The 21729-nt window shown below is 41.3% G+C and overlaps 1 protein-coding gene across 6 annotated transcripts in view; it reads left to right on the top strand.

The window, feature by feature from the left end:
- CTNND2 (catenin delta 2) overlaps positions 1-21729 on the top strand; it is a 3465616-nt gene that overhangs the window by 1359793 nt on the left and 2084094 nt on the right. For all 6 annotated transcript variants that reach the window (XM_073587627.1, XM_073587626.1, XM_073587628.1 and 3 more), the window contains one exon: positions 13000-13213. In XM_073587627.1, coding sequence (XP_073443728.1) covers positions 13000-13213 — 214 coding nt within the window. The remainder of the gene's footprint in view (positions 1-12999; positions 13214-21729) is intronic.

Here is a 21729-nt window from a genome sequence, read left to right on the forward strand (position 1 = left end):
ATATATACAACATATATACTACATGCAACATGCATACTATATACACTCACTGGCCACTTTATTAGGTACACCTGTCCAACTGTGTGTTAAGACTTAATTTCTAATCAGCCAATCACATGGCGGCAACTCAGTGCATTTAGGCATGTAGACATGGTCAAGACAATCTCCTGCAGTTCAAACCGAGCATCAGTATGGGGAAGAAAGGTGATTTGAGTGCCTTTGAACGTGGCATGATTGTTGGTGCCAGAAGGGCTGGTCTGAGAATTTCAGAAACTGCTGATCTACTGGGATTTTCACGCACAACCATCTCTAGGGTTTACAGAGAATGGTCCGAAAAAGAAAAAAAATCCAGTGAGCAGCAGTTCTGTGGCCGGAAATGCCATGTTGATGCCAGAGGTCAGAGGAGAATGGGCAGACTGGTTCGAGCTGATAGAAAGGCAACAGTGACTCAAATTGCCACCCGTTACAACCAAGGTAGGCAGAAGAGCATCTCTGAACGCACAGTGCGTCGAACTTTGAGGCAGATGGGCTACAGCAGCAGAAGACCACACTGGGTACCACTCCTCTCAGCTAAGAACAGGAAACTGAGGCTACAATTTGCACAAGCTCATCGAAATTGGACAGTAGAAGATTGGAAAAACGTTGCCTGGTCTGATGAGTCTCGATTTCTGCTGCGACATTCGGATGGTAGGGTCAGAATTTGGCGTAAACAACATGAAAGCATGGATCCATCCTGCCTTGTATCAACGGTTCAGGCTGGTGGTGGTGGTGTCATGGTGTGGGGAATTTTTTCTGGGCACTCTTTGGGCCCCTTGGTACCAATTGAGCATCGTTGCAACGCCACAGCCTACCTGAGTATTGTTGCTGACCATGTCCATCCCTTTATGACCACAATGTACCCAACATCTGATGGCTACTTTCAGCAGGATAATGCGCCATGTCATAAAGCTCGAATCATCTCAGATTGGTTTCTTGAACATGACAATGAGTTTACTGTACTCAAATGGCCTCCTCAGTCACCAGATCTCAATCCAATAGAGCATCTTTGGGATGTGGTGGAACGGGAGATTCGCATCAGGGATGTGCAGCCGACAAATCTGCGCCAACTGTGTGATGCCATCATGTCAATATGGTCCAAAATCTCTGAGGAATGCTTCCAGCACCTTGTTGAATCTCTGCCACGAAGAATTGAGGCAGTTCTGAAGGCAAAAGGGGGTCCAACCCCTTACTAGCATGGTGTACCTAATAAAGTGGCCAGTGAGTGTATATACTACATGCATGCAACATACATACTACATATATACCACATGCATACTACATATATACCACATATATACTACATGCATGCAACATACATATATACTACATGAATGCAACATGCATACTACATATATACCACATATATACTACATCCATGCAACATACATATATACCACATGCATGCAACATTCATACTACATATATACCACTTATATACTACATGCATGCAACATACATATATACTACATGCAACATACATACTACATATATACTACATATACACTTGTAAGGAGAGCTTTAAACTAGAACAACATGGGAAGGGAAGCAAAAGACCAGAAAAAGCCATACACCTGACAAATGCTACTGAGAACTCTGCTATTAGAAGTGGAAAGGAAGAACAAAGACGAAAGAATCTAATTAAAAAAAATATTGGAGAAAGAGAAACCAATCACAAACTAAAATGTTTCTATACTAATGCACAAAGCATGGGCAACAAACAAGGAGAATTGGAACTACTAACACAGGAAAAGAAATATGATGTCATTGGAATCACTGAAACTTGGTGGGACAATACACATGATTGGAATACAAGACTAGAAGGATACAACTTATTTGCAAGAAACAGACTTGATAAACGAGGAGGGGGTGTCGCATTGTATGTTAGAAATGCGTATATCTGCACAGAGATTGAAGCTTCAGAGACTGGGAGTTCTGTGGAAACTGTTTGGGTAAGAATACAAGGACAGAACAATGGAAAGGACACCATTGTAGGCATTTACTACAGGCCGCCTGTGCAAGCTGAAGATATGGATGAACTCTTTATGCATCAAATGGCCAAGTTCTCCAAAAAATATGACATAGTTGTCATGGGAGATTTCAACTATCCAGACATTTGTTGGGAATCTCTCTCAGGCAAAACTAACAGGTCAAGGAAATTCTTATCCTCTCTTGCTGACAACTTTATCTTCCAAAAGGTAAAGGAGAAAACAAGGGGAACTGCTACCTTGGATCTAATCCTTATAAACAGGGAGGAAATGGTTGAGGAGGTAAAAGTGGCTGGGACCCTAGGAGGTAGCGACCATGCTATTTTAGAATTTTGGATAACTAGAGGCGGAAGACCTGTGAAGACTCAGACGTCAAGGTTAGATTTCAGAAAGGCAGATTTTAAGGGATTCAGAAAGAGAATTGGAGGGATCCAATGGCTGGATATCCTTAAAGACAAAAATGTCCAGGAAGGATGGGAAATCTTGAAAAATGAAATTCTCAAAGCACAGTTGTTAACAATTCCGAAAAGAGGGAAGAATAGGAAGCATTTAAGGAAACCAGGATGGATGAACACAGAACTTAAGCACATGCTAAAAAGGAAGCAAAAAATGTTTATAAAATGGAAAGAAGGAGGCATATCTAAAGAAGAATATAATGCTGTCTGCAGAACCTGCAAGGCACAAATCAGATTATCTAAAGCTGAAAATGAATTGAGGCTTGCAAGAGATGTCAAAAGCAATAATAAAGGATTTTGGGGATATGTCAAAAGTAAAAGAAAAGTCAAAGATGCTATAGGATTTTTACAGGATGAAAATGATGAAATGGTAAGACAGGATGTTGAGAAGGCTGAACTTTTAAATTCCTATTTTGCATCTGTTTTCTCTCAGAAAGGAAATGTAACATCAACTGTTATTCACTGTCCTATTAAGGGAATAGAAGAATCCAGGATATCTATAAACAGAAAGATAGTGAGGAAACACTTAGCTAACCTAAATGAATTCAAGTCTCCAGGTCCAGATGAATTACACCCCAGAGTACTGAAGGAGATAGCAGAAGAAATTTTTGAACCCCTCTCCATAATCTTTGAAAATTCTTGGAGAACAGGAGAAGTGCCAGAAGACTGGAGAAGAGCAAATGTTGTTCCTATCTTCAAAAAGGGGAAGAAGGTGGACCCAGGCAACTATAGGCCGGTGAGTCTGACTTCTATACCAGGAAAGATCTTTGAACAAATTATTAAACAACATGTATGTCAATACCTGGATAAGAATGAAGTGATTAAACAGAGTCAGCATGGGTTTGTAACTAATAAGTCATGTCAGACTAATTTAATTTCCTTCTATGATGGTATTACTGATTGGGTGGATCAAGGAAATGCTGTAGATATAGTATATCTTGACTTCAGCAAAGCATTTGACAAAGTCTCTCATACAATCCTTATTGAAAAAATGACTAAGTATGGAATGGACAAGGCAACTGTTAGGTGGATTCATAACTGGCTTAGTGATCGGACCCAAAGAGTGGTCGTAAATGGCTGCACATCCAGTTGGAAGAATGTCTCAAGTGGGGTACCACAGGGCTCTGTCCTGGGCCCTGTATTGTTCAACATCTTTATCAACGATTTAGATGAAGGAATTGAGGGTAAACTGATTAAATTTGCTGATGACACAAAGCTAGGAGGGATAGCTAATACTAGAGAAGAGAGAGAGAGGATTCAAAAAGATTTAAATAAACTGGAGAAGTGGGCAGCAACTAACAGAATGGTTTTTAACAGGGAGAAATGCAAAGTACTACATCTGGGCAATAAAAATGAAAAAAGCATATATAGAATGGGAGGAATAGGGCTGAGTGACAGCACATGTGAAAAAGACTTGGGTATACTAATAGATCACAGACTGAATATGAGTCAACAGTGTGATGCAGCAGCAAAAAAGGCAAATGCAATTCTAGGATGTATTGACAGAAGCATACAGTCTAGATCACGTGAAGTAATTATTTCCCTCTACTCCTCTTTGGTCAGACCTCATCTGGAATATTGTGTCCAATTTTGGGCACCACATTTTAAAAAAGACATCAACAAACTGGAGCAAGTTCAGAAAAGAGCGACCAGAATGGTGACCGGTCTGCAAACCCTGTCTTATGAGGAAAGGTTGCAGGATTTGGGAATGTTTAGTTTGCAAAAGAGAAGACTGAGAGGAGACTTAATAGCTGTCTACAAATATCTAAAGGGCTGTCACATTGTAGAAGGATCAACTTTATTCTCATTTGCACAAGGAAAGACTAGAAGCAATGGGATGAAGCTGAATGGGAGGAGACACAGATTAGATATTAGAAAAAACTTTTTGACAGTTAGAGTGATCAATGAGTGGAACAGGCTGCCACGAGAAGTGGTGAGTTCTCCTTCAATGGAAGTCTTCAAACAGAGGCTGGACAGACATCTAACTGGGATGATTTAGCGAATCCTGCTTTGAGCAGGGGGTTGGACCAGATGGCCCAGGAGGTCCCTTCCAACTCTACGATTCTATGATTCTATGATTCTACATGCATGCAACATACATACATGCTACATATATACCACATGCATACTACATATATACTACATGCATGCAAAACACATACATACTACATATATACCACATGAATACAACATATATACTACATGCAACATACATAAACTGGAGAAGTGGGCAGCAACTGACAGAATGGTTTTTAACAGGGAAAAATTCAAAGTGCTACATCTGGGCAATAAAAATGAAAAGAGCATATACAGAATGGGAGGAATAGGCCTAAGCAACAGCACATGTGAAAAAGACTTGGGTATACTAATAGATCACAGACTGAATATGAGTCAACAGTGTGATGCAGCAGCAAAAAAGGCAAATGCAATTCTAGGATGTATTAACAGAAGCATACAGTCTAGATCACGTGAAGTCATTATTTTCCTCTACTCCTCTTTGGTCAGACCTCATCTGGAATATTGTGTCCAGTTTTGGGCACCACATTTTAAAAAAGACATCAACAAACTGGAGCAAGTTCAGAAAAGGGCAACCAGAATGGTGACCGGTCTGCAAACCCTGTCATATGAGGAAAGGTTGCAGGATTTGGGATTGTTTAGTTTGCAAAAGAGAAGACTGAGAGGAGACTTAATAGCTGTCTACAAATATCTAAAGGGCTGTCACATTGTAGAAGGATCAACTTTATTCTCATTTGCACAAGGAAAGACTAGAAGCAATGGGATGAAACTGAATGGGAGGAGACACAGATTAGATATTAGAAAAAACTTTTTGCAACATACATATTACATCTATACCACATGCATGCAACATGCATACTACATATATACCACATATATACTACATGCATGCAACATACATACAACATATATACTACATGCATGCAACATACATACTACATATATACTACATGCATACTACATACATATATACTACATGCAACATGCATACTACATGCATGCAACATACATACTACATATATACTACATATATACAACATATATACTACATGCATACAACATGCATACTACATATATACAACATATATACTACATGCAACATACATATATACTACATACAATACATTCATACAAAACATACATGTAGACATACAGTACATATAACAGAGTACATACTCACCATCACTTGTCACTTTGATCCCCGAAGCCATTGTCATATGTGGAATAAATATTAAAATAATAAACCACCAATATACTTACCCCTGATCTGCAGAAGTCCACGAGTGTCCCACGACGATCTTGCGTGGAGAACAGCAGCATCAGCTGATGCTACCGTTCTCTACGGGCTCCAGGAAACCAGTGTCGGGAGGTAGGTATCCTTCCGCACTGTATTCCTCCGCCACTGTGGGGTCTCTCAAATCACGCATAAGCACGAAAAAAAACTGGATTTAAAACACACATGTGACATGCACAATGTGAACAAGTCTGTTGGACTATGTTCACACCACCCTGACTGAAACACAAACAAAAAGCACAGAATCACAAATGTGCAAAAATACCTTGCAATAAGACAAAAAACAGTAGTCAGCAAGTGCTGATAAAAGGTAATAACAAACACAGGGTATTTAGTCGATACTTTTTTTGCAAAAAAACGTATACCAAGCTGCCTCACCAACGTCAAGGTAACCCGTATTGAAGCAGTCCCTATCTAATGTATTTAAAACCTGAACATATGAACAGTGTCTAAATGAGCAGGATTAAGACAGGCGCTTTCTGGTATGGGCACGTGATGCAAGACAGCTCCTTATGTGCATGTCACACAAGAGAGGGGTGGGGTCTCTCAAATCATGCAAAAGCACGAAAAAAACTGGATTAAAAACACATATGTGACATGCACAATGTGAACAAGTCTGTTGGACCATGTTCACACCACCCTGACTGAAACACAAACAAAAAGCACAGAATGACAAATGTGCAAAAATACCTTGCAATAAGACAAAAAACAGTAGTCAGCAAGTGCTGATAAAAGGTAATAACAAACACAGGGTATTTAGTCGATATGTTTTTTTTGCAAAAAAATGTATACCAAGCTGCCTCACCAACGTCAAGGTAACCCGTATTGAAGCACTGCTGTTTTTTCTGTGCTTTTTGTTTGTGTTTCAGTCAGGGTGGTGTGAACATGGTCCAACAGACTTGTTCACATTGTGCATGTCACATGTGTGTTTTTAATGTAGTATATATGTAGTATGCATGTTGCATGCATGTAGTATATATGTTGTATGTATGTATGTTGCATGCATGTAGTTTATATGTGGAATATATGTAGTATGCATGTTGCATGCATGTGGTATATATGTAGTATGTATGTTGCATGCATGTAGTATATATGTAGTATGCATGTTGCATGTAGTATATATGTATGTTGCATGCATGTAGTATATATGTGGTATATATGTAGTATGCATGTTGCATGCATGTAGTATATATGTTGTATGTATGTTGCATGCATGTGGTATATATGTAGTATGTATGTTGCATGCATGTGGTATATATGTAGTATGCATGTTGCATGCATGTAGTATATATGTTGTATGTATGTATGTTGCATGCATGTAGTATATATGTGGTATATATGTAGTATGCATGTAGTATACAGTCATGGCCAAAAGTTTTGAGAATGACACAAATATTATATTTTCACATGATCTGCTGCCCTCTGGTTTTTATGTGTGTTTGTCAGATGTTTTTATCACATACAGAAATATACAGTAATTGCAATCATATTATGAGTAGCAAAAGGTTATATTGACAGTTACAATGAGTTAATGCAGCAAGTCAATATTTGCAGTGTTGACCCTTCTTCTTCAGGACCTCAGCAATTCTCCCTGGCATGCTCTCAATCAACTTCTGGATCAAATCCTGACTGATAGCAGTCCATTCTTGCAAAATCAATGCTTTTATTTTGTCTGAATTTGAAGGTTTTTGTTTGTCCACCTGTCTCTTGATGATTGACCACAAGTTCTCAATGGGATTAAGATCTGGGGAGTTTCCAGGCCATGGTCCCAAAATCTCTATGTTTTGTTCCCTGAGCAATTTAGTTATCACATTTGCTTTATGGCAAGGTGCTCCATCATGTTGAAAAAGGCATTGTTGATCGCCAAACTGCTCTTGGACGGTTGGGAGAAGTTGCTCTTGGAGGACATTCTGGTACCATTCTTTATTCATGGCTGTGTTTTTAGGCAAGACTGAGAGAGAGCCCATTCCCTTGGCTGAGAAGCAACCCCACACATGAATGGTTTCAGGATGCTTGACAGTTGGCATGAGACAAGACTGGTGGTAGCGCTCACCTGGTCTTCTCCGAATAAGCCGTTTTCCAGATGTCCCAAACAATCGAAAAGGGGATTCATCAGAGAAAATGACTTTACCCCAGTCCTCAGCAGTCCACTCCCTGTACCTCTTGCAGAATATCAGTCTGTCCATGATGTTTTTCCTGGATAGAAGTGGCTTCTTTGCTGCCCTCCTTGAGACCAGGCCTTGCTCCAAGAGTCTCCGCCTCACAGTGCGTGCAGATGCACTCACACCTGCCTGCTGCCATTCCTGAGCAAGCTCTGCACTGCTGGTAGCCCGATCCCGCAGCTAAAACACTTTTAAGAGGTGGTCCTGGCGCTTGATGGTCTTTCTTGGGTGCCCTGGAGCCTTTTTGGCAACAAGGGAACCTCTCTCCTTGAAGTTCTTGATGATGCGATAGATTGTTGACTGAGGTGCAATCTTTCTAGCTGCGATACTCTTCCCTGTTAGGCCATTTTTGTGCAGTGCAATGATGACTGCACGTGTTTCTTTAGAGATGACCATGGTTAACAGAAGAGAAACAATGATGCCAAGCACCAGCCTCCTTTTAAAGTGTCCAGTGGTGTCATTCTTACTTAATCATGACAGATTGATCTCCAGCCCTGTCCTCATCAACACCCACACCTGTGTTAATGGAGCAATCACTGAAACGATGTTAGCTGGTCCTTTTAAGGCAGGGCTGCAAGGATGTTGAAATGTGTTTTGGGGAATAAAGTTCATTTTCTAGGCAAATATTGACTTTGCAAGTAATTGCTGTTAGGCTGATCACTCTTTATAACATTCTGGAGTATATGCAAATTGCCATTAGAAAAAATGAAGCAGTAGACTTTGTAAAAATTAATATTTGTGTCATTCTCAAAACTTTTGTCCATGACTATATATGTAGTATGCATGTTGCATGTAGTATATATGTATGTTGCATGCATGTAGTATGCATGTTGCATGCATGTAGTATATGTTGTATGTATGTATGTTGCATGCATGAAGTATATATGTAGTATGTATGTTGCATGCAGTATATATGTATGTTGCATGTATGTGGTATATATGTAGTATGCATGTAGTATATATGTGATATATATGTCGTTTGCATGTTGCATGCATGTGGTATATGTAGTATGTATGTTGCATGCATGTAGTATGCATGTAGTATATATGTATGTTGCATGTTGCATGCATGTAGTATATATGTTGTATGTATGTTGCATGCATGTGGTATATATGTAGTATGTATGTACTATGCATGTTGCATGCATGTAGTATATATGTAGTATGTATGTTGCATGTAGTATATATGTGGTATATATGTAGTATGCATGTGGTATATATGTAGTATGTATGTTGCATGCATGTGGTATATATGTAGTATGTATGTTGCATGCATGTAGTATATATGTAGTATGCATGTTGCATGTAGTATATATGTAGTATATATGTATGTTGCATGCATGTAGTATATATGTGGTATATATGTAGTATGCATGTTGCATGCATGTAGTGTGTATATATATATGTGTTGTATGTATGTTGCATGCATGTAGTATATATGTGGTATTTATGTAGTGTGCATGTTGCATGCATGTAGAATATATATTGCATATATGTATGTTGTATGCATGTAGTATATATGTAGTATGTATGTTGCATGCATGTAGTATATATGTATGCATGTTGCATGTAGTATATACGTAGTATATATGTATGTTGCATGCATGTAGTATATATGTAGTATGTATGTATGTTGCATGCATGTAGTATATATGTAGTATGCATGTTGCATGTAGTATAGATGTATGTTGCATGCATGTAGTATATATGTTTTATGCATGTATTATATATGTTGCATGCATGTATTATATATGTGGTATATATGTAGTATGCATGTTGCATGCATGTGGTATATATGTAGTATGTATGTTGCATGCATGTAGTGTATATGTAGTATGTATGTTGCATGTAATATATATGTAGTATATTTGTATGTTGCATGCATGTAGTATATATGTGGTATATATGTATGTTGCATGCATGTGGTATATATGTAGCATGCATGTAGTATATATGTGGTATATATGTAGCTTGCATGTTGCATGCATGTGGTATATATGTAGTATGTATGTTGCATGCATGTAGTATATATGTAGTATGTATGTTGCATGTAGCATATATGTAGTATATTTGTATGTTGCATGCATGTAGTATATATGTGGTATATATGTAGTATGCATGTTGCATGCGTGTGGTATATATGTAGTATGTATGTTGCATGCATGTAGTATATATGTAGTATATGTATGTTGCATGCATGTAGTATATATGTTGTATATATGTATGTTGCATGCATGTGGTATATATGTAGTATGCATGTAGTATATATGTGGTATATATGTAGTTTGCATGTTGCATGTATGTGGTATATATGTAGTATGTATGTATGTTGCATGCATGTAGTATGTATGTTGCATGCATGTAGTATATATGTAGTATGCATGTTGCATGTAGTATATATGTATGTTGCATGCATGTAGTATATATGTAGTATGCATGTTTCATTCATGTAGTATATGTTGTATGCATGTTGCATGCATGTATTATGCATGTTGCATGCATGTGGTATATATGTAGTATGTATGTTGCATGTAGTATATATGTATGTTGCGTGCATGTACTATATATGTGGTATATATGTAGTATGCATGTTGCATGTAGTATATATGTATGTTGCATGCATGTGGTATATATGTAGTATGTATGTTGCATGTAGTATATATGTAGTATATATTTATGTTGCATGCATGTAGTATTTATGTGGTATAAATGTAGTATGCATGTTGCATGCATGTGGTATATATGTAGTATGTATGTTGCATGCATGTATTATATATGTTGCATGTAGTATATATGTATGTTGCATGCATGTAGTATATATGTAGTATGCATGCATGTAGTATATATATTGTATGTATGTATGTTGCATGCAGGTAGTATATATGTAGTATGTATGTTGCATGTAGTATATATGTTGTATATATGTATGTTGCATGCATGTAGTATATATGTGGTATATATGTAGTATGCATGTAGTATATGTGTGGTATATATGTAGTTTGCATGTTGCATGCATGTGGTATATATGTAGTATGTGTGTTGCATGCATGTAGTATATATGTAGTATATATGTAGTATGTATGTTGCATGTGGTATATATGTAGTATGTATGTTGCATGCATGCAGTATATATGTAGTATGCATGTAGTATATATGTATGTTGCATGCATGTAGTATATATGTAGTATGCATGTTGCATGTAGTATATATGTATGTTTCATGCATGTAGTATATATGTAGTATGCATGTTGCATGTAGTCTATATGTATGTTGCATGCATGTAGTATATATGTTGTATGTATGTTGCATGCATGTGGTATATATGTATGTATGTATGTTGCATGCATGTAGTATGTATGTAGCATGTAGCTTGTAAGTAGTATGTATGTAGCATGTATGTAGTATGTTTTTTTTTACATTCAACACATAGGCTGGATGATGGGACTACTACTGTCCCATCATTGGCTAATGTGTCAATCACCATCATGGTAGCAGGCATCGCCCGATGGGACTTGTAGTCCCATCGGACAGTGCCTGCACTGACCCCCGCAGCCTGCAGAGACCCCCGGACAGTCGGCACAGACCACCAGCAGGCCGGCACAACCCCCTGGCAGGCCGGTACATACTCCCGGCAGTCGGCACAGACCCCCGGGCAGTAGGCACAGACCCCTGGGCAGGCCGGTACAGACCCCCGGGCAGGCCGGTACAGACCCCCGGGCAGGCCGGTACAGACCCCCGGGCAGGCCGGTACAGACCCCCGGGCAGGCCGGTACAGACCCCCGGGCAGGCCGGCACAGACACCCGGGCAGGCCGGTACAGAACCCCCAGAATGCCCGAACTGACGGCGCATCATGATGCGCAAAGAACGCTCATCATGATGACGTCATTTCGGCAGCCAATCAGAGCCACAGCAGTGGCTCTTTGCATTATGGGAACTTCCGATTCCGATATCCGATATTGAAAAATTATCGGTACTCGGTATCGGAATTCCGATACAGCGAATATCGGCCGATACCCGATATTTGTAGTATCGGATTGCAATATAGTGGCTTTTTCAAAGCACTATAATAAGTTAGCAGCGTTCAGATTACAATATAGTGGTTTTTTCAAACCACTATAATAAGTTTGCAGCATTCGGATTACAATATAGTGTTTTTTTCAAACCACTATAATGATATCCATTAGGGCTTATGTGTACTAAAGAAACATTCTGGGCTTACATTACAGAGACAAGCCATCTCTGAGACACATTTTTTCCCATCAACTATAGGACCCTTAGCCACGCAACAACACACATACACTGTGTACGCCATACAAACCACACACACTCTGTATATGCCGTATGTACCACACACACACTGTATATGCCATACACACCACACACACACACTGTATATACCGTACACACCACATACACACTGTATACGCCATACACACCACACACTCACTGTATACGCCGTATGCACCACAAACACACTGTATATGCCGCACATACACACTGTATATACCGTACGTACCACACACACTGAATATGACGTACACACCACACACACTGTATTCGCCGTACACACCACACACACACTGTATATGCCGTACAAACACACTGTATATGCTGTACACACCACACACACTGTATAAGCCGTACACACCACACACACACTGTGTACGCCGTACGCAACACACACACACACACACTGCAAAGCTTGCCCCCATCGCGACATTACTGCCCTCCCGATGCAATAGCATCAGGCCTCTATCTAGTATAAATACCCCACTTTCTAATATTTATTACTATACTAAGAAGGGAATATCAATTTTAGATATCCAAATAGGATCTTTAAAATACATTTTATTATGAATTAAATTGCTCCCTGTGTTTCTATTCTTTTCAGCATATATGCATAATATTCTTTAATTCTATATGCCATAGCCCAGTTCATTACAAAAATGAATATAAGCTTTACATATTCTTAGATGTGAATCTATATAAGTACATTTCTATTGGGTCTCCTTGTGATGTAAAATACTTCTGACAATATGTATTACAGATCCGAAGACAAGGTGGAATCCAGTTATTAGTAGATCTCCTGGACAATCGGATGACAGATGTTCATCGAAGTGCGTGTGGAGCACTGAGGAATTTAGTTTATGGAAAAACAAATGATGATAACAAAATTGCACTGAAGAATTGTGGTGGTATTCCAGCCTTAGTACGACTGCTTCGAAAGACCACCGATTTGGAAATCAGAGAACTAGTAACAGGTATGAAAAGTTATTTAAGGAGATTGGCTTCGCTAAGCTATCAGTAATGTGAGTAACAATGCGTGTTTCTTTATGATTTAATTGTGACTCTTTTCACCTACAATGCAGAGAATATAGGGTGCACCAAATGACAATATCTAAATATACGGGTGCAAAAAACCTTGCATGGAATGATGCAGGAAACCAGAAAAAAGAGAAAAGACCATGCAAAACACTGGTATGCACACCAATTCAATACCTGAAAAGTCAGTATACGAATAATGTTTTTATTGAGAAAAAATAGAATTAGTCTTACCGGTAATTTGGTTTCTAGGAACCTTCCACGACAGCCATATCGGAGGATGTCTCGCCGCCCTAATGGGGGACAGGAAATGCACAATAGGTTAAATAACCCTCCCCTTCCTGCTACTACCAGTGTTTTTTCTGGGCACACTAGCATGTATAGTTACCACCAAAGTGCAGGAATCATCCAATAAGAGTATCAGATAAGGAAGGAAATTAGTGCTGTCGTGGAAAGTTCCTAGAAACCGAATTACTGGTAAGACTAATTCTATTTTCTCTAGTCACCTTCCACGACAGCCATATCGGAGAAATACCAACAGCTAATTTCTTAGGGAGGGACAACAGCCTGCAGAACACGTCTGCCAAACGTTAAATCCCTGTTGAAATTTAGTCTATAATGTCTGGTGAATGTATGGACAAACGACCAGGTGGCGGCTCTGCATATCTGCTCTGAAGATGCGTTCCTTATTTCTGCCCATGATGTTGATGCTGAACGGGTTGAGTGGGCTTTCAGAGATGTAGGAGGAGGAATGTTCTGTGACGAGAAGGTGAGGTTGATCGATTGCCTGATCCAATTCGCGATTGTATTTTTTGCCGTCTTTTTACCTTTATTCCGACCAGAAATTTGAATGAATAAATTCTGGTCAATCCTTCAATTCTGTCTGCTGGTGGTAGAAGAGAACTACTCTACGGACGTCAAGGGTGTGAAAGACTTCTTCTTTTGTGTTGGAGGGGTTTGTACAGAAGGAAGGCAGTACAATGTCCTGAAACCTATGAAAGTTTGAGACTACCTTAGGTATAAAGGAGGGATCTAATCTTAGGATGATGCTATCCTCCATGATGGTCAACAATGGCTCCTGCATTTAAAGGGCCTGTAATTCTCCTATGCGCCTTGCGGTGGTGATTGCTACCAAAAACAGTTTTTAGTATTACGTTTTCTAGTTGCTGAGGTCATGAATCGCTTGACCCATCGTTGGCTTGCAAGATCTTGATTGTAAAATGAATTAAGAACTGACACCTGAACCTTTAGTGTACTAGGAGTGAGCCCTAGAACTAAGCCGTCTTGAAGAAACTCTAAGATCTGTGCGATATTAGGATGGAAGGGGTCTGGGGCACTTGGGGAACACCAAGATGAGAACTTCTTCCAGGCCTTCCCATAAATGGCGTTAATCCGCTCAGCTTAGAATGGCTGGTGGCCTTGTAGAGTTTGGATCACATTCTCGGATAGGCCTTCAGCCTTTAGAATTTCAGCTTCAGTAGCCAGGCCGCAAGGTTCATTCTGTGCGGGTCTGGGTGCAGTAGAGGGTCACAAGGGGCAGAAGTATTGGGCCTTCCTGAGCCATGTTCCCTAGGGCTCCATACCAGCTTCTCCCTGGCCACAAGGAAGCCACTAGGATTGTAGCAACTTGTTCTGCCTGTATCTTCTGCAGTGTTCTCGCTATCATGGGAGTCGGAGGGAAGGCATAAGCCAGATCGAACTGCCACCGATGGGAGAAGGCATCTACTCCCCATCCTCCGTCGGTGGAACTGAGGGAAAAAAAATGTTTCCACCTTTGCGTTTTGACCGCTGGCAAAAAGGTCCACATCAGGATTTCCCCACCTGACACCAGAGACAAAAATACTGTATGGTCTAGGCTCCATTCTCCGGAATGAACGTCCCTGCTGATATGGACAACAGACGTTTCTCTGCCCAAGAAAAAATTCTTGCAGCCACCAATTTTTTGGTTGAAGAATTTCGTGCCTCCTTGGTGTCGGATGTAGGACACTGTAGCCGCATTGTCCACGTACATGATGATTTGGACAAGGGTTGACGCTGCTTTCAACGCTTCCTCTACAGCTTTCAGTTCTCTCACATTTGAGGAGCTGGCTCTGATGCCTGGGGGCCATACCCCCTGGAAGTGTGATTTCTCCACTATAGTACCCCATACTCTCTGGGGGAGGACTCTCGAACCTCAATCTCAGTCCATCGCAAATGGTGCGAATAACCCTTTGATTTGAGGTTATGGATTGCAACGATATATGAAATTCGAGAGTCGGCCCCTGACCGGAGAACCTTCATTGCTTGCTGTTGTTGGGGCAAGAATATTCTGCCCTTACCTCCTTTAGGATAAGGCCACTGGCCCGTTTTGCCCTTCCCCCTGAATTCTCTCTGGAAGGACTGGTCACGGGAAGGGGGACGAAAAGATCGTTCCCTAAGCCTGTGTAATTGCCCGCTGGTCTCCCATTCTGGTCCGGGCCCGGCTTCAAGCTGCTTAACGGCTGTTCCGGAGGTGACTTCTTTTTATCAGTGGCTTTCTCTAGGATATCATCAAGAGCTGAGCCAAATAATAATTTCCCTGAAAGGGAATCGTAAAGACTCATCCCCAAGATTTCAGCCACAGCTGGCTGAGATGGAGAGGACCGCAGATTTTGCTGCTACCCGGACGGACTTAGCGGAAGTATCCGCTCGGAACTCTGTCGCTTTGTAATAGGGAAAGAGAGTCAAGGGTTTCTCCCTGGAAGTCCCCTGAGTGAGGTGATCCTCCAGCGTATGCAACCAGCGGAACAGGGAGGCTATATTTGCCTTAAGCAGGGTTGTGGAGGCGTCCCAGAGGCACTCTTTTAGTTACCCTGGATACTTGTGCGTCCACTTTAGGAACTTCCCATAAGGAGCAATTTCCGTCCAAGGGAAACCTATTCCTCAATTCTGAGGTGACACTAAGCCTCTCTTGGGAAGGGCCCATTCCTCCAGATTCTGGATATATCCGTGAATGGGAAACCCCTTTGGATTTTAGGCTTCAACCTCCCCCAAACATCTCATCCTGTATAGAGAATTCCACTTCCTCCTCACCATACTAACATCAGAAGAGAAATAGTATTTTCAGATCTGGGGGTGGAAGTGGAACCCTCATTTTCCCAAGCCTCCTGTGAGTTAGAGGTATCAATTTTGCCCGAGTCAGTCAGATTCCACAGGTGCCGATTTCCTTCTAGCAGGAGGGGGCTGTGGTGTCGGGTCTGAGAAAATGTCGCTATAGAAGATTGGACTTCTGTGATGAGAGTTTTTATACTGTCCAGTAGGGAGGGCTGCTCTGTATGTAATACATCATCTGTGCAGGGCTATTAAAGCTTCCTATATGAAGAGGGAAGCCTGAAACCACACACGCACACACCTTTTTAGGGTCAGAGGCCTTGTCTCCCTATAAGAGAGAGAGAAGGCATACTAAGTAACCTCAAAGACTACCCTGGACAGAAAAAGGGGGGACCCACCCTGCTACTTATAGTAGGAGGGTGAACGCTGGGCTCCGAAGAAGCAGGCAGTAAGGGTTTGTTGCCATCCATGGTCAGTCTGTCATAGTGTACGGATAATGCCTTACCTGGACGCACCCAGACCAGGATTAGAATAACCGAGGTCCATCCAGCATGTTGTGTGCTCCTCCTCCCCTCGGTCCACAGGTGGGGGGCGTCATTCCAATCACCCCTTCTCCACAGCTAATTCTCCAGCTGCTCAGCGGTTGCCCTGCACACTCACCCCGTCGGGTAACTCCCTGTGGGGGTCGGCGATGCCCCATTTTGGTCCCGGCCCGCCTCAAGCTGCTTAGCGGCTGCCTGACGAGAGCAGTCACACTCAGCCCTGAAGAGCCGGTGACTGGGGCCCCGGACCGCGCCTGCAGTCCAGTGACTGCAGGCCACGCGTGCGTTCCAACCTGGTACACAGGTGGAAGGCAAACCAGAAGTTCGGCGCCGGTCCCGATGCCACTTTTGGTGTGCACATGCGCGCCCGGATCACATGCCGCATGGGGAGGAGGACACCGGGGAGCTCCAGGAGGACCCCGGCCGCACAACACTGCCCCGCTTTACCCCGCTGAGGGAGCGTAGGAGGGGCGGGCAAGGGTCCCAAGTACCACTGAAGTGGAGACGGGAGCAGCCTTCCCACGGAGGAGAGCAGAGCCCCCCGACCGTTGGCGGTTACAGGTATTCTGATGTTGTAGTGCCTCCGGTTGCCGGCCACGGCAGCACTATCAGGACCTCTTCAGGCCCCATAGGGGACAGGAAAAACACTGGTGGTAGCAGGAAGGGGAGGGTTATTTAACCTCTTGTGCATTTTCTGTCCTCCATTAGGGCGGGGAGACATCCTCCAATATGGCTGTCGTGGAAGGTGACGAAAGAAACAAGACACACAATTAAAAACAATTAAAACAAGACCACAAATGTCACAATATCACACCCCTGAGCCCAGATGTAGCATGCAACCATGAATATTATAATGGTCCTCCTATGTAAATGCCAAAACCACTGCAAAAACCTGAAACCTGTCAAGATGTACTGTGGGAAAAAGAATAAGTAATCCTAAATAGGAAACCCACAGGTACAGTCATATGTTAAAGTTTGAGCACCCCTATTAATGTTAACCTTTTTTCTTTATAACAATTTTGGTTTTTGCAACAGCTATTTCAGTTTCATATATCTAATAACCTATGGACTCAGTTATATTTCTGGATTCAAATGAGGTTTATTGTACTAACAGAAAATGTGCAATCTGCATTTAAACAAAATTTGACCAGTGCAAAAGTATGGGCACCTCAACATAAAAGTGACATTAATATTTCGTAGATCCTCCTTTTACAAAAGTAACAGCCTCTAGTCGCTTCCTGTAGCTATTAATGAGTTCCTGGATCCTGGATGAAGGTATTTGTGACCATTCCTGTTTACAAAACAATTCCAGTTCAGTTAAGTTTGATGGTCGCTAAGCATGGGCAGCCCGCTTCAAATCATCCCACAGATGTTCAATGATATTCAGGTCTGGGGACTGGGATGGCCATTCCAGAACATTGTAATTGTTCCTCTGCATGAATGCCTGAGTAGATTAGGAGCGGTGTTTTGGATCATTGTCTTGCTGAAATATCCATCCCCTGCGTAACTTCAACTTCGTCACTGATTCTTGCACATTATTGTCAAGAATCTGCTGATACTGAGTTGAATCCATGCGACCCTCAACTTTAACAAGATTCCTGGTGCCGGCATTGGCCACACAGCCCCAAAGCATGATGGAACCTCCATCAAATTTTACTGTGGGTAGCAAGTGTTTTTCTTGGAATGCTGTGTTTTTTAGCCTCCATGCATAACGCCTTTTTGTATGACCAAACAACTCAGTCTTTGTTTCATTAGTCCACAGGACCTTCTTCCAAAATGTAACTGGCTTGTCCAAATGTGCTTTTGCATACCTCAGGCGACTCTGTTTGTGGCGTGCTTGCAGAAACGGCTTCTTTCGCATCACTCTCCCATACAGCTTCTCCTTGTGCAAAGTGCGCTGTATTGTTGACCGATGCACAGTGACACCATCTGCAGCAAGATGATGCTGCAGGTCTTTGGAGGTGGTCTGTGGATTGTCCTTGACTGTTTTCACCATTCTTCTTCTCTGCGTTTCTGATATTTTTCTTGGCCTGCCACTTCTGGGCTTAACAAGAACTGTACCTGTGTTGTTCCATTTCCTTACTATGTTCCTCACAGTGGAAACTGACAGGTTAAATCTCTGAGACAACATTTTGTATCCTTCCCCTGAAAAGCTATGTTGAATAATCTTTGTTTTCAGATAATTTGAGAGTTGTTTTGAGGAGCCCATGATGCCACTCTTCATAGGAGAATCAAATAGGAGAACTACTTGCAAGTGGCCACCTTAACCCCTTCACCACCAAGGGTGGTTTGCACGTTCATGAGCGGGCCAATTTTTACAATTCTGACCACTGTCCCTTTATGAGGTCATAACTCTGGAACGCTTCCATGGATCCCGGTGATTCTGACATTGTTTTCTCGTGACATATTGTACTTCATGATCGTGGTAAAATTTCATTCAAATAACTTGCGTTTATTTGTGAGAAAAGCGGAAATTTGGCGAAAATTTTGAAAATTTCGCATTTTTCCAAATTTGAATTTTTATGCCCTTAAATCACAGAGATACAGCACACAAAAAACTTGATAGCTAACATTTCCCACATGTTTACTTTACACCAGCACAATTTTGGGACCAAATTTTTTTTTTGTTAGGAAGTTATAAGAGTTAAAAATTGACCAGCGATTTCTCATTTTTGCAACGCCATTATATTTTTATGGACCACATCACATTTGAAGCCACTTTGAGGGGTCTATATGATAGAAAATACCCAAAAGTGACACCATTCTAAAAACTGCACCCCTTAAGGTACTCAAAACCACATTCAAGGAGTTTATTAACCCTTTAGGTGCATCACAGGAATTTTTTTGAATATTTAAAAAAAAATGAACATCTAATTTTTTTTCACAAAAAAAATACTTCAGGTTCATTTTTTTTTATTTTACCAAGGGTAACAGGAGAAATTGGACTGCAAAAGTTATTGTGCAATTTGTCCTAAGTATGCTGATACCTGATATGTGGGGAGGAATGACTGTTTCGGCGCATGGCAGAGCTCAGAATGGAAGGAGCGCCGTTTGACTTTTTCAATGCAAAATTGGCTGGAATTCAGATCGGATGCCATGTCACGTTTGGAGAGTCCCTGATGTACCTAAACAGTGGAACCCCCCCAAGTGACCCCATTTTGGAAACTAGACCCCCAAGGAACTTATCTAGATGTGTGGTGAGCACTTTGTTTACCCCCCAGTGCTTCACAGAAGTTTATAACGCCCGGGCGTGAAAATAAAAAATTCGTATTTTTTCCACAAACCTGATCTTTTAGTCACCATTTTTTTTATTTTCCCAAGGGTACCAGGAGAAATTGGACCCCAAAAGTTGTTGTCCAATTTGTCCTGAGTATGCTGATACCCCATATGTGGGAGAAAACTACTGTATGGGCACACGTCGGGGCTCGGAAGGGAAGTAGTGATGTTTTGGAATGCAGACTTTGATGGAATGGTCTGCGGGTGTCATGTTGCCTTTGGAGAGCCCCTAATGTACCTAAACAGTGGAAACCCCCACAAATGACCCCATTTTGGAAACTAGACCCCCTAAGGAACTTATCTAGATGTGTGGTGAGCACTTTGAACCCCCAAGTGCTTCACAGAAGTTTATAACGCTCGGACGTGATGAAAATAAAAAAATCATTTTTTCCCACCAAAATGATATTTTTGCCCCCAATTTTTTATTTTCCTAAGGGTAACAGGAGAAATTGGACCCCAAAAGTTGTTTTGCAATTTGTCCTGAGTAGGCTGATACCCTACATGTGGGGGTAAAACACTGTTTGGGAACATGGCAGAGCTTGGAAGGGAAGGAACACTATTTGACTTTTTCAACTCAGAATTGGCTGGAATTGAGATCAGACGCCATGTTGCATTTGGAGAGCCCCTGATGTGCCCAAACAGTGGAAACCCCCAATTCTAACTCCAACCCGAACGCCAACACACCCCTAACCCTAATCTCAGCCCTAACCCTAGCCCTAACCCTAACCCTAGCCCTGGACCTAACCCTAGCCCTAACCCTAACCCTAATGGGAAAATGGAAATACATACATTTTTTTAATTTTATTATTTTTCCCCAACTAAGGGGGTGATAACGGGAGGTTTGATTTACTATTTATGGCGGTTTTTATGTTTGGCAGCTGTCGCACGTTAAAAGACGCTTTTTATTGGAAAAATAGTTTTTGCATCACCACATATTGAGAGCAATAATTTTTCCATATTTTGACCCATCGAGTCATGTGAGATCTTATTTTTTGCAGGACGAGTTGACGTTTTTATTGTTACCATTTTCGGGCACGTGACATTTTTTGATCGCTTTTTATTCCGATTTTTGGGACGCAGAATGAACAAAAACCAGCGCTTCATGAATTTCTTTTGGGGGGGTGCGTTTACACTGTTCCGCGTGCGGTAAAATTGATAAAGTGGTTGTAATCTTCGGGTCAGTACGGTTACAGCAATACCTCGTTTAGGTCTTTTTTTATGTTTTGGTGGTTTTATGTAATGAAAACTATTTTATATAAAAAAATAATTATTTTTGCATCGCTTTATTCTGCGAGCTATAACTTTTTTATTTTTTCACTGATGATGCTGTATTGCAGCTCATTTTTTGCGGGACAAGATGACGTTTTCAGCGGTACCATGGATATTTATATGCGTCTTTTTGATCGCGCGTTATTACACTTTTAGCTTGGTGGTATGATAATAAATCATTATTTTTTGCTTCGTTTTTTATTTTTATTTTTTAAGTGGTTCGCTAAAGGGGTTAACTAATTGGACAGTTTTGTAGGGCGGGTCGTTATGGATGCGGCGATACCTAATATGTGTACTTT

The sequence above is a fragment of the Dendrobates tinctorius genome, unplaced genomic scaffold (genome assembly GCF_039654945.1).
Source record: "Dendrobates tinctorius isolate UK_male_01 unplaced genomic scaffold, ASM3965494v1 ptg000100l, whole genome shotgun sequence".
NCBI lineage: Eukaryota > Metazoa > Chordata > Amphibia > Anura > Dendrobatidae > Dendrobates > Dendrobates tinctorius.